Source organism: Camelina sativa, chromosome 1, assembly GCF_030686135.1.
Source record: "Camelina sativa cultivar CO46 ecotype springtype chromosome 1, ASM3068613v1".
Taxonomy (NCBI): domain Eukaryota; kingdom Viridiplantae; phylum Streptophyta; class Magnoliopsida; order Brassicales; family Brassicaceae; genus Camelina; species Camelina sativa.
Window position 1 is genome coordinate 24,925,503 of NC_141880.1, and position 14,855 is coordinate 24,940,357.

Here is a 14,855-nt window from a genome sequence, read left to right on the forward strand (position 1 = left end):
AAGGTTACTAGAAACACTTTAACCATAACATGAAGATGGTGAAGAGAAGAGTATGACAAAACTGTGACAGAAAATCTGAATTTTCGAATTTTATTAAGGAACATAAAATGTATGTACAGAGATGGGTAACGGTCCTGAGGTAATTAAAACTACAAAAAGAAAAAGAAAAAAAAAAGAACCCAAAAGTTCAAAGAAGAGCCTCCATTTATATGTATACATATATATCACTACAACATCACCATCATCACTCCCCTTTTCCTTTCTTTCTTTCCGCCACAACAGCTTTTTTACAGCCAGAAGTTAACTATCAACCCGCCACCGGAGAAATCGGAGTGATAAGAAGACGGTAAAAAGAAAACCTAAGAAGAAGAAGAAGATGATGAAGAAAAGAATCTATATGACCTAATTTTCTGGAGCTAACATCCAAATAACCAATTTCCTGCGTTGGTTATTCGCCCAAGGAAGCAAAAATTTTCTTTTACCTTATGCTTTTTTTGTTGTTGTTGTCAACTAGTAAAACCAACAAAAGACTATACAGATAGATAAAGTGAGAGAAGGAGAGGTAACTTCATAACTTTATGTTCAGGCCTGAGAGATCATCCATTGGTATTCCAAGCTCCATGATATCGAATTCTTCTTCGTCATCCATGTTAAACCATGAACTAATATCACCTGGTTGCGCATCAAAATCTCCTAAGCCATCTGGTATTTGTAACTGAGATAAGTCGAGAATTGGCTCTGTCTCCTCCAGTGCCTCCAAGTTATTATACTCGCTGTTCACTTCATTCGGTTTTGGTAATAATGGTTTGGGTTGCTCCGGGACCCTAACAGATGGAGATATCTGAGTTGTTTTCTGCTTTGGTTTTGCTTTCGTTTTTCTTTCACCCTTAGCATTGGACAGCGAAGGCCGGCCAATCTTATTGGTTCCTCCACTTCTAGACGAAGCCTGCCCTTTCCCATCTCTGTCCCTGTCGCTTCTCTTCCCCTTTATACTACTTGAGAGTTGTGTCCCGATGCCAACATCATCAAGCAGCAACTCTCTCTTCTTCACCCTATTGGACCATGCTGTATCTTCTTTCCCCGTCGCTTGTTCTAATAAAGCATTTTCAGATGGTAGAACATAACTGGCATAGTTCTCCGAGTTCTGCCCAATGCGTGCCAAAGAAGAGCTTGGCTGTGAGCCCATGGGTGCTGTCAGGGAAAGAAAGAGAGATACAAATTAGCTATGAGAACATGGATTTAAAAAGAGATTTCGTTATTTTTATACAGGCAATAGATCGTACTTGAAGTCGACGGATTACACTCCTTATCCATAAGAGTATCTTCGGCTGTTGCCAACCTGGCAATGAACATATCCTTAATTTCAGGCTCACTGAAGCAGCTTTTGCCCGTCTTTTCGAATTGATGGCACCGTTCAAGTGTCCTTCTAACAAAAGCCGATGCAGCCTGCTTTGAAATCCTGTTATTGGAATTCTTCCCACCAGCGTTGTGATGACGCCGACTAGCCTGTAAAAGAACGAAATAGAGTTGTCAACAAATAACTCAGAATAAGTTGGAATTACTAAGGATGCAAAACAAAGATGCCGACTTTAAGAAAATTCAGTTTACCTTGCTCTTTTCATATGCCATCTCGATGAGCTTATCATAACCAATCTGATCAAGCTCCCTATGGAAAGGGAAAAACAAATACAGATGAAAACCCGTCAGATCATAATTTAGATCCACAATGGCGTGCCCTAAAAAGCAGAGTAAGGGAATATTCATACTTTTCCTGAAGTTCTTTCATCTCTATGGCAGGCTTTAGTAGCCTATCCACCATCTTTTTCTTCTTGGAACCCTAAGAAAAATAACATAGAGACCATCAAACGGTGTCTAGAGAAAGTAGTAACATGGGACACAAGGATATTGCTTTTGTCCTATTACAAGGGATCCTTAAGAAACATCAGAATGCTTCTTAAGTGCTTAATAACTCTCAAAGGAGGCAATATGAATCAATATAACATAAATAGAGACCTCCTTGCAGATAGCCTCCTCCAACTTTTTAATTTCGTCAGCAATCCCTTCATCCTCCACGTTTGAGATACTAGGCTGTAAGAAACACAAGAACAATATATCAAGCCGCAAGAAATTCAGTAAGAGCCAAAATTACATAGCAGTAATAGGTTTCTAAGTAACTAAGATAGACTGTATACCATTGGTTCCAAGGATATTCCAATGGATCGGGCTTCCAGATATATCTTTTCATCTATCCCCAATTTATCATATTCAATGTCTAAGAAGTCAATGGGTGAATTATCTGGAAATTTGCCATTGCAGTGGTGTGCTAACTTATTAACACCCTTGAACAAAATTGCAGACTCATCATCTTCTGATTCATCAAGTTCCAGCCTTTCATTGTTCTTAAACCCATTGAACTCCATATTATTCAAAACACTGAATTCTGAGTCATCGTCATGATCATGCATGGTCCCAAATCCATTAACTTGTAAATCTTCATTTCCACCCACCGAGTCCTCAGAAATCAAAGCTGATAGCAGTCTCTGGTAAAGTGGAGAAGCCTTGGAATCCACCCTGCTAGTTGCAAATTCCTCAGGACATACACGGCTATCAAAGTCAGAGGATGTCAAAACAGGCGGAGGATCCATGGAGGAAATTTCTCCCTGAAAGAGAAGGTTTAATAAACGTTACATTATTGACTATCTTCAATGTGTTGACATGATTAGTTCCATAGCACTGCAAATATTGCTATCAAATAAGATATGAAAACAATTCCAACAGACACTTGACACAATTATTCTACTTCTTTGGGATTTCCTCCTTTCCCTTTACATTTACGAAAGTGGGGGTGCAGATAGATACCTAGGCAGCAATGCATAGTGAGATTTTTTATACTCTTGTCCAAATATAAATACAAACCCTAATTTTCCCTGTAGCACATTCCTAACCAACTACACTTGTGATAAAAAAAAAAAACACAGAAAAATAACTAGACTATTACTTCAGGAGACCCAACAAAGATATATCTGTCAACTCAAATCCTTCACTATGAGATCTGAAAATGAAGTAAAAGGTATCACCTGTTGTTTCATGAAATTGATATGACCATCAGATATATAGCAAAAGTAGCGGTCCATTTGCTTCCAGAAAGAGTTGGGAAAATTATGAGCTGCATCAACAACAAGATAATTAATTTAGAAACAAAAACTCAGTACACATCATAAGAGTGACCAAGGAAAAAACATTTTACCAAAATTTACAGCTGAGTTGACAGCCGCTAGTAGCTCCTCACGGCCATCATCTGAGCCGACTAAGAAATGTAACCAATCCATGAATAAAGGAATCAATTAATAAATAATTCCATCCAAAAGAGCAATTCTTATTAAACTGAACTTGTTTTACCATGAAAATCTAGTGTTGGAGCATTTGTTGCCGTGGCTCTCTGGCGTTTGTAAGCCTTACGATCAGATAGTTTCCTAGTGGGTGGACGACCCACCTTACTGCACAGAACTCATAAAGAAATCTATGAGATAAACACCATGGAGTCCAACAATCATACAAGAAAGAAATTTAAGAGTACGTGAATGATAAGAATGATCTCTACCTTTCACTCTTGTCAAAAATAGGTCTTGCACTGCGAAGATGTTTCGCTGTTCCAACATTCTTAAGTTTATCTACTCCCATTGGGTTAAGAGACCTCGTGGAAGAAAAGCCACGGCCTGTCCTTCCTTGCCTTCTCACACCAGCTCCAGTCTCTTCACCAGCAGCAGGCTTGTTACTTTTTCTTGATTGTAAAGCAGGGATGGACACTCTAGGAATATTCTGTGCAGCTTTCCCATCAACCTCATCAGACTGTTTACCCTTGTCTTTAGACTTGATCTCAGGGGGGCCAGATTCTTCACTTTCTGATAAGGCTGCTGGGGAGAAGCTGCTTTCACCTTTTAGTTTCAATTGAGGTGAAGCAGCTGGTGAGCGTTTATGCAATCCAAACCCAGTTTCGCTACAACCAGCATCTGATATATTATCAGAATAGGGAACTTCATCTTTACTAGAAACAATGGGCACTAAATTTGTCCTTCTTGCTACCCGAGATATCTTTTGTGGTCTTTGACTGGCCCACTGAGTCACAGGTGGTGATGAAGACCGATTTGATGTCATACGCTTGCGATGTGTAACCCCTGACAATGTTGGAGGCTTATTCGTACAGCCAGAGATATCCCATTCAATTGGGGTCGGAGTGTTATGGAGCCCTGGAGACAGTTTTGGTGGTAGTCCCGATCCTGACCTAGGCCCACGAACTGAAGCATTTGTTTTTGTATTTGCAACCAAACTTGAAGAATTGAACTCATCATGAATGTTTGACCTTCAATGAATTAAACAGAGTAATAAGCATATTGAACAATGAGCAGAAACAACAGTGGCTAAAGATCGGCAAGATAATACGGTGAACTGAAATCTTATGACCAAGGTACATGCAACTGATAGAAATTTTCAAAATGTATCATTATGATTATAATACATACTTGTTGACGCCCCTGAGATTCACCCTTTCCTTATCTGATCCAATGGAGCGTTCTCTCTTCTCATTGTACAAAGAGTTATGATCAGAATCAACCCTCGGCAGTGGAGAATGCCCAACCAAGCTCGTCTGCTGAGAGAGGTTATCAGATCTTCCATATCCATTAGCTCCAGTACCAGCCGATTGCCTACAAAAATAATTCAAACAGGAGATTTTACCCTACAGAATAACCATCAAAGGAGACACAATCTAATTGATCGACAGGAGGCGAGAAAATAAAGAAGAAGTAAAACAATACAGAGTGAGTAATTCAATCAAGTGAATGGATCTCAGCATATTCTGAACCCTTGAAAATCTACAGCACTTAAATGGATTACAGAAATCATCAGGTCAATTCTTCAGTCAACAAAATTACAAGTAGAATTGTGGAAATAAAATGAACGGGAGATACTGATGGTGGAAGCACAAACCACACTCATGCATCTCCAACATACAGAAGTTATTTAGAGCGTAAAGAGTCATCAATCCAGCACATACTTCTATAAGGTCACTAAGTCAGATAAAATTTTGTTACATACCAGTTTTTTATTTAATGATAAACTCAAAAAGGTGGATAGCAAAAGAAATGTAGTGCAATTATGAGGTCTTCAAAATAAAGTTTGCAAGCTAAGTACATGTAAGCTAAGTAATTTAAAAACACACATCAAGGCGACACTCAATACACAAGGCTAATAAATATCAGCGTTGGACCTTGTATGTTAACTGCACAAAAATCTACCACGTACATACAACAGGTCATACCTTAACATGTTTGAGTCACCATTCAATCTCGACCGGGAGTCGCCCGTTGATTTCTGTTGTATGCCCTGCTTCAAGTCTCGGTAACCATCAACCACTTTTGACGCTGAGTTAGGATGACAGTCCACATTAATAGATGAGCGTTTTTTCTTCATTCTTGACTTTTCCCAACCCTCAATACCAATTGAAGTTCGATCTTCACCCTGAACTGGATTATTATTTGCTACCCGCATTATTTCTTTATCTCTGTCTACAACCGGTGACTGTCGAACAATAGAATTGCTTCGAACATCCATCTGAACAACAAAATATAGAGATTAAGGTTCCCTGAAGCAATAATGACGCACTTACTAGTTATCTGAGATTTGAAAATACTATCAGACGCAAAGTTCTATAAACTTTTATCAAAACTTTTAAAAAAATAACAGTTAGTTTCATACTATCAAACATATTCAGGCCACAGCAGTAATACAACAGACTTATAAGCAAAAATAGTTGAGGGCCAATTAGATATAAGAAGACAAATGCTATAACATATGATTCCTTGATGAAACACTTTAACTGCATGCAATCCGACATTGTATTTATAAAATACTACTTTTGGTACCAAAAATTGCCTTTCGACGAAGCTTCTATATCGTATTTAAAACTACAAATTGCAACCACGATAATCTATCACAAATTCACGATTGAATTTCTGCAAACAAAAAGACTGTGTTACAGCATATAAAGCTTATTTGTTCAGGTATGAAGCAAGATAACAACTCCGTACGGCTGATGCAGAAAAGGATGTAATTTAAAAAATCAGGAATTACCATGGAAGTACGTGTTCGTTTATTTGGAACACCACTTTTAGGTCGTTCGTCCAACTTTTGGTCAGGCTCAAAACCACCAGCCAGGGTCTGACCCTGAATTCCCATTTTACCAAGGCCTGGTCCTGATACCAAGCGATCAGTAGAAAATCCTTCTGGTCGAGACCTCTTCTTTGTATGTACACTTGGGAAAAACTTGTTAAATACAGAGGAAGCTTCATTGAAAATTTTTACGCGTTCCCTGTGACCACAAAAAAAAAAAAAAAAAAAATGAGCCAAAAGAGCACCTCAAACAGAACTAACGAACTTGTGGTAGTTAAACTACCTGGCCTTCACATTGTTTTCACGCAGACCAGCCTTGAATCTTTTGATCTCTTCTGGTATAGGAGATGGAATTAACTTCCCTTTCAAAGATCCACTAGGAGACTCATCTTCCTGTATTCCAAGAGCAATACTCACATGCCGCTTAAAGTCACCTTGACGAATAGATTTGTGATCCGCGGCAACCACCTTAGGATCAAAACGCAAACACTGAAAGAAATTTGTTACATCGGTTTGTGCTATTGATGAAGTGGTCCTCAACATGTTTGGATGAGATGGGACGGGATGTTCCATGGACTCGCGAAAGCTACTAGATCTTTCCATCTGTGCGGCAAAGTTAGATCTGTATAGAGGCCTATCTAGCCCACCAGAAGAATAATCAAACTTCCCAGGTGCTGACATTCCCTCAGCTCCCGAAAGTCTTATGGTTTATAATAAACACTAAACACACAGTGGAGCATGACAAGCTGTAGCACATAAAAATGCTGATTTCTAAGCTCTTAAATAATTGATTTAAGATGCACCTGCCATGTGACAACGGGAAATAATACATTAGTGTCATAAGCCTTTTCCATGAGAACGGCATTTGTACAATTACTTGCAAGACAAACAAATCCCAAGATATTTTATGTAGAACTTAAGCATGAAAATAAGCGAGAACCTGAAGTGAAACATTTGATTTACACTGCCCAACACTTGAAAGAAACAAAAAAACAAAGACCAAATTCTAATATCTTTACACAAACACAGGAATCCCTTTACGTGGTTTCAGACTAATCTGGTTCCTTCATACAGTGACAGTCATTGTATATATTTGGCTTTGTAAGCAAAAAGTTATTCATTATGATCTTTAGACAGAAACTACCACAACCATGTTTAAATCCATAATAGCAAAGAAAAATTTATTCTAAATACTCACTTCCAGAAACTATCCTTTCACTTACAGAGAATCTAGGAGACCTGTGTTGGAAAAACACCTCCAAGTTTCACTTCCGCTTACTTCGTTGAGCACCGAACAGAATTAGACAACCAAAATCACCAATCCAATAAATAAACCCTGAGGAAATTTGAAAAGCACAATCCTTTAGTTGCCTTCATCACAAATGATCTGCATTGTCTATTAATCACAAAAAAATCACCCCCCCCCCCCACTTTGAAACAAATTTAACTTCCAAGCTTATCTACAAAATTCGAACTAATCCTCTTCCTCTCCACAAAGATTATTACTTTCACCATAATCCAACTTCATTACCACAAAAGCCGCAAAATTAATCAACATTGAACTAAGAATTATCAATCCCTGTATTAAAATACGAAACCCTAGGAGAGAACTGAATTAAACATAAAACAACTAAGCAAAATCTTAATAAGCAGCGTAATCAACAATTCGATACTATCAATAAAACCCTAATAACCCAGATCAAAGTTCAAAGATTGAAATAGCCCGTACCTCTGAATCAAAAACCGCGGCAAAGGGAACACACACACACACAAAAAAAAAACTCAAATCACCGATAACAAAAATCAAAGATTTTGAGGATTAAGATTGTTTCCACGAGTTCATCAACAAAAAAAAAAAAAAAAAAAAAAAAAAAAGAGAAAGAAGCTCCAAAATCGAAATTAAGCAACGCCTTGTGCAACAGCCATGAGAGGAAGGGATCGAAGCGAAAACCAAAGGCGCTTCGGTTCGGTTCGTTGTTAGTTTTTGATCGGCGATGAAACTAGAACTACTGAAATTACCATCTTACCCACGTTTCACCCCCTCCAAGGTGAAATTAGGGGTAATTTAGTAAAATTTAAAACAAGCCGGCTCGAAGAAGCTCTATGGGCCTCTCTGGCTAATATTGTACTGTTTACAAATTTTATCGAAAATATCTCATTAAGTCTTGATGACTTGCTAATCATTATTAACATGAGATGCAATTTATTTTAAATTATGCTGATCAAAAAGGAACTAAATTACATGTAGTAAGATGAATATGACTCATTAGAGTATTTTCATTCATTACATCAACTAAATATAGAGAGGATTTGCCAAGTATTACAATTCTATTAATGGGACAAAAAAAACCAATATTAGCTATAATGATTGTATAATGAATTAGTATTTTTTATGGTTGACATATGTTACATTTCATATTTTCAAATTTCTAATAGAATGAATGAAGAGAGATATGTAAATAGGTTTTAATTATTATATTTAGAAGATTGTGGTGGCTTTTGGATTAGTTTATTATGGTGGAAACAATAATTTAGAAACACCAAAAATAATTTAGAAAAAAAACATTTGAGAACAGTTCTTTCTCTTTTTCTTTCATTATTACTCCTGAAAATAAATAGAATCAATACATTATTTTAACATATATTTTAGTGATTTGAAAATCAACTTTTAAATGCCCTCTTATTGAGGATTGTGCTTTTAATGATTTTAGGAGATTTAAGTGGTTTTATCTTGTTAACATTACAGAATAAATTTAATGGTTTTGGGTGGTATTTATGAGGATTTTACAATAAATCATAAAAAATTCCTTAAGTTCACCCACAATCATTGAAATCTATATATACATTTTTAGAGACATTTATAAAATAAATCCTCAAGTTGACACTTATTTACAGGCATGTCACTGGCATTAATTAATTAATTTAATAAACAAATTAACTCAACTTATATTTGATTTTTTTTTATAGAAACTAATTGTTTTAAAAGGTAACAAACATAATTGTAAATGTATATAGATTTTATTTCCTTATTTTATAAAGAGGTGAGTGAAGAGGTATTGTTCTATAAAAATTTGAAAAACTGATTTGATAAAAAGTGACTTTTAGCCTCACATACTATATTTTACTTTCACGGGTTTCGTATGATGAGTTTTGCGGACTAAAAATCTTTAAACATGTTGCGTGATCCGCCTAGCATGGCGGGTTTGGATTATAGAACCAACACTAAAACTATTAGTTTATTTCATATACTATAGATTTGTAGTCATAGTTTGGTGTTAGTTTAAGCGGAAGTAAAGAGAAGAATTTGAGAAAGAGAGAATAAAGTCGGCAAAGAGAATAAGAGAAACATAAGAATCCATTAGTGTGTTTGTTACAAGGTGGCTACAAGCCTTTTTAAGGGTACAAAAACTAGGGCTACTCCCTTGTGTGTGACACACTAAGTTGATAGAGACATTAGGAAAGAGAAACACTAGTCCCTAAGGTGAAAGCGACCTCACTTGGTCTCCTAAGAGGAAGAAACATGTGACTCCTTTCTTCCTTCTCCTCTAACGGCTACAAAGAGTTTCTCGATCCTTCTAATGGGCTTTTAGGTTATAGTGGCCTTCTCGTACCTCATGGGACATGGTAAGACTCGCCCCCTAGCCTTGGTTGTACGGACGGCCCTTTGTCTCACTCGTACGGATGGTTGTACGGACTCCTCCTAACTCATGGTCCTAGTCAATACTCCCCCCAAGTTTAGCCGAATGGAATGGCTAAGCTTGGAACCCGTAAAGTATCACCTCGTTAAAAACCTTAACATAGAAAACCTCATGGGACAAAACTATGTTAAGGAAAAGAGTGTGATCTCCACGAGTTAGGAGAGTGACTCATGGACGTGTAGGATCAACAAGCCCAAGCTTGTTTTGAATGTATTCACAAACTTGGGGACTTGCAGCTTTGGTGAAGATGTCCGCTAGCTGATCCTTACTTGGTGTGTGGCATTGTAAGACCACTCCTTCTTCAATCTTCTCTCGAACTTTGTGGCAGTCCACTTCAATGTGCTTGGTTCGTTCATGAAACACCGAGTTTGTAGCGATGCATATTGCAGCGTCGTTGTCACAATGCATGGTGATCGGTTTATCGGATTCAATGCCAAGATCTTTAAGTAGTCCTTTGAGCCAAGTTAGCTCGTTGGTGAGCTTCTTCATAGCCCTATATTCCGACTCAGTGCTTGAACATGAGACTACCTTCTGCTTCTTTGACTTCCAAGTTACTAGGTTACCACCTAAAAAGGTACAATATCCAGTAGTAAACCTCCTATCCATTGTATCACCAGCATAGTCCGCATCACAATATCCTACCAGCTCTGTGTTATCATTCTTTCCCATCCAGATACCTTGTCCAGGACTCCCCTTGAGATAGCAAAGGATTCGCTCTACCATTTGCCAATCGAAGTTTGTTGGTGCTTTCATATGTTGGCTAACTTGGTTCACCGCATACCATAGATCCGGTCTTGTGATTGTAAGGTAGATCAACTTCCCCACGAGCCTACGGTATCTCCCCACATCCTCATATGGCTCAACCAGCTTATTGACCGGAGCATTTGGCGTTGTCTTCATCTCCCCCTTTCGCTTGACCTGGTAGCCCTCTTCAAGTGGCGTAGAAACTGGTTTAGCTCCAAGCTTCCCTGTTTCTTGTAGAAGATCAAGTGTATACTTCTGTTGAGAGAGAAACAACCCCTCCGGAGACCGAGAGATTTTGATTCCAAGGATGTATTTGAGCTCACCAAGGTCCTTAATATCAAAGGCAGAGTGAAGGAGAGCTTTAGTGGTAGCAATCCCTTCTTTATCATCTCTGGAGATAATTATATCATCAACGTAGACAAGGACCACAACACGACCACCGACAGTACGGAGAGTAAAGAGAGTGTGGTCAGCTTCAGACCGCTTGAAGCCATTAGTGCGGAGCGTGGAGCTAAGTTTGTGGTACCACGCCCTAGGGGATTGTTTCAAGTCGTAAATAGCCTTGCGAAGGCGAAGAACCTTGCCCGGAGCGACTATATCTTCCAAGCCCAGAGGAGGGAGCATGTAGACCTCCTCTTCAAACTCCCCCTGAAGGAATGCATTCTTGACGTCCATCTGCCATAAGTCCCAAGACAAATTGGTGGCAAGTGAAAGAAAAACGTGGACAGTGTGGAGCTTCGCGACCAGAGCGAACGTATCCGTGTAGTCAGTGCCATAAGTTTGTGTGAACCCGCGAGCAACCAGACGAGCCTTATATCGTTCCACATCACCACTACTTAGATATTTAATTGTAAAGACCCATTTGGAGCTAACCGCTTTCTTGCCTTTGGGAAGATCTGCCTCGTCCCAAGTATGGTTGCGGATCATAGCACCAGTTTCATCGTCACCCGCATCCAACCACTCTTTGTGTTAGCCTCATTGTAGGTTTAAGGGACAAACTGAGCATCGATCTTGGTGAGGAAGGCAGCATGGTATGAAGAAACAAGGTCAAGCGAACACACAGCTTGAATTGGATGAGCCACAACTTGATTATTATAGTAAACACGTTTCTCCTTCCAAGTAGACGGATGAAACTTGAGTCGTTCACTTCGTCGAGGAAGAGGCACATTTGAGTCTTGTTGAGTAGCACCTGTGTCAGCACTTGTGTGATCGTTATCATCATGGTCCGGCCCAGCGAGATTTTCATCAGGTGACATGACGAGCGGCTCGTGGACATCCGCTGGTTCTTCTTCTTCAAGAGGTAGTGTTGAGGTTGGAACAGGTTCATGAATAGTCTGATCGGTGTTTCCTTGTTCAGTGTGACTCGATGGTGTCGTAACGCCAAGATGGTTAAGGAGGAACCGCAGGTTGGTCGCTCTATCTGAGTTAGGTTGAGACAAGTCTTTCAGGCTGTCCCAGTCCTTCTTCTCATAGCATCCTTGTTGTTCAAGGAACTTCACATCTCATGATATAAGAATGCAGCCAGTAGTAGGATCATAGCATTTATACCCTTTTTGACTCGTTGAATAGCCGATAAACATGCATTTGGTGCTTTTGGCGTCTAGTTTGGTTCTTTGTTCACCTAGTACCAAGACAAAGCACACACAACCAAAAACGCGTAAGTGGTCCAAATAGGGTTTAAATTTATTTAGTACCTCATATGGTGATTTATCTTGTAAGACTTTGGGCGACGTCCTATTGATCAGGTAACACGCTGTCATCACGGCATCTCCCCAAAACCTCTTGGTGACATTGGTTTGGAACATCATCGATCTCGCCACCTCCATGAGATGTCGGTTCTTTCTCTCGGCTACGTCGTTTTGTTGGGGCGTATAGGGACAGCTTGTTTGTTGGAGTATGCCATGCTTTGATAAATGTGCTTTAAGTTTGTGGCTTGTGTATTCTCCTCCATTATCCGATCTTAGTACCTTTATTTTAGCATTGAAATGATTAGTGACATAATTCTGAAAGTTAACAAATGCATCATACACTCTATCCTTAGAAGGTAACAAGGTAAGCCATGTGTACTTAGATTTTTCATCAATAAAAGTCACAAAGTACTTGTTATCATCAATAAAAGTCATATGATGCACTAAATCAAAGCAATGTTCATAAATGGTAGTAGATTTAGGAAAAATAGACTTGCAATGTTTACCAAGAATACAAGACTCACAACTTGAATTATCAAAGGAAACATTAGGCAACATTAATTCAAAAGCTCTAGAGTGAGGGTGGCCTAGTCTAGCATGCCATACATCACTTGAAATATTACTAAGATTTGATATAAGGGAAAACAATTTTGAGGGACTTGATGAAGTTTTCTCTAGGACATAGAGATCTCCTCTAGCATCTCCTTCTCCAAGAATCTTTCCACTCTCAATATCCTGAAAATGTACATTGTTAGGACCAAATATTGTATAACAGTTTAAATCAGTAGTGGCTCTCTTAACCAATAAAAGGTTAGAAGTAAAGGTAGGCATAAAGAAAGCTTTTGTGTTCTTATCAAACAATTTCAAGTCCCCTATTCCTTTAACTGGTATTCTGTCCCCATTAGCAATAATAACATTACCTACAGCCGGTTTTATGTTGTTAATAAGACTAGGGTTACTTATCATGTGGTGAGAAGCACCCAAGTCAACAACAAGAGTTTTACTAGGCTGTGAAGCAAAGAAGGTGGTACCGGAATCCTTTAGAGCGGCAATGGATTTGATGAGGGCCTCCAGGTCTGAGTTCCTCACTAGATCTCCAAATGAAGCGTTCATGGCCGTGACCGCCGCCCCTCCTTGGTTCGTCGCACTGGTGCCTTGGCCGCTTGGTCCTTCTTGCGAGAGGTTAGCCTTGAACTTGGCCGGCTTGAGATGAGGATGAAGAATCCAGCACTTGTCCTTCACATGACCTCTCTTCTTGCAATGGTCACATACCACCATTCTCCGGTCATCTTGCTTGTAAACTCCCTTGTTGTTCGTGGCCAAGTCTTCCTTCCCACAAAAGAGACCAAGAGAGCCTTGTTCCTTTTGTACTTGAGAGCATACATCTTCAAGGGTAGGTAGCTTGTCTCCACGAAGGATATGCTTGATGAGATCATTGAAAGCCGGGTTGAGGGTGAGTAGGACTCCAAAGACCTTGTCTTGCTCCTTTCTTTCGTTGAGGATAGCCGGATCAATGGTGCTTGGTCGGAGCATCTCAAGTTCAGCCCAAAGTGACCTAAATTTCCCAAAATGCTTTGTGAACTCCAAGTCTTCTTGATGGAGGCAGTTTATGGCCTTCTTGACTTCAAACACTCGAGTCAAGTTGGTCACATTACCATATACATTCGCAAGCGTCTCCCATAGCTCCTTGGCCGTCTCGCAATATGAGTATGCCTCGAGGATTGGTGCGTCAAGCGAGTTCTGGAGAATGGCAAGCACGATCTGATCTTCTTGAAACCACTTGATTTCCTTTTCGAGTTCAGCCTCCTTGTCTTCTTCCTTTCCTTCTTTACCGTCGTCTTTAATGGCTTTCTTGGGGAGTTGGTCCATTTCGATGTGGATCCATAGTCCCTGGACACTAAGTGCGGTATTTGTGGTTCTCTTCCACAACAAGTAGTTGGCCCCTTTTAGGACCACCGGTGTAACAATTGGTTTGGAGGTGTCCATGAGTACACTTTGCAAGAGAGAGAGAGATGAGTTTAAGATGGTTCAAATTGGGTAGCAAGTGTAGTAACACGAGTATAGAGATTAGAGGGTATAGAGTATCAAGAATAGAAGAGTGGGTTTAGAGAATCAAGGATCGAGAAACTTGCTTTGATACCATGTTAGTTTAAGCGGAAGTAAAGAGAAGAATTTGAGAAAGAGAGAATAAAGTCGGCGAAGAGAATAAGAGAATCATAAGATTCCATTAGTGTGTTTGTTACAAGGTGGCTACAAGCCTTTATAAGGGTACAAAAACTATGGCTACTCCCTTGTGTGTGACACACTAAGTTGATAGAGACATTAGGAAAGAGAAACACTAGTCCCTAAGGTGAAAGCGACCTCACTTGGTCTCCTAAGAGGAAGAAACATGTGACTCCTTTCTTCCTTCTCCTCTAACGGCTACAAAGAGTTTCTCGATTCTTCTAATGGGCTTTTAGGTTATAGTGGCCTTCTCTTACCTCATGGGACATGGTAAGACTCGGCCCCTAGCCTTGGTTGTACGGACGGCCCTTTGTCTCACTCGTACGGACGGTTG

The 14,855-nt window shown here is 39.4% G+C and overlaps 1 protein-coding gene across 1 annotated transcript; it reads right to left on the reverse strand.

The window, feature by feature from the left end:
• Window positions 1-64: 64 nt before the first annotated feature.
• Window positions 65-8,148, reverse strand: LOC104710712 (uncharacterized). Its single transcript, XM_087461853.1, has 16 exons — window positions 7,898-8,148; window positions 7,392-7,504; window positions 6,452-6,971; window positions 6,130-6,367; window positions 5,318-5,610; window positions 4,521-4,703; window positions 3,602-4,360; window positions 3,400-3,497; window positions 3,248-3,307; window positions 3,078-3,166; window positions 2,193-2,660; window positions 2,014-2,088; window positions 1,767-1,837; window positions 1,609-1,666; window positions 1,284-1,506; window positions 65-1,191 (listed from the first exon to the last, which is right to left on the reverse strand). The coding sequence occupies exons 3-16, from the start codon at window positions 6,847-6,849 to the stop codon at window positions 569-571; spliced, it is 3,636 nt and encodes a 1,211-aa protein (XP_087317979.1). The 5' UTR covers window positions 6,850-6,971; window positions 7,392-7,504; window positions 7,898-8,148; the 3' UTR covers window positions 65-568.
• Window positions 8,149-14,855: the final 6,707 nt, after the last annotated feature.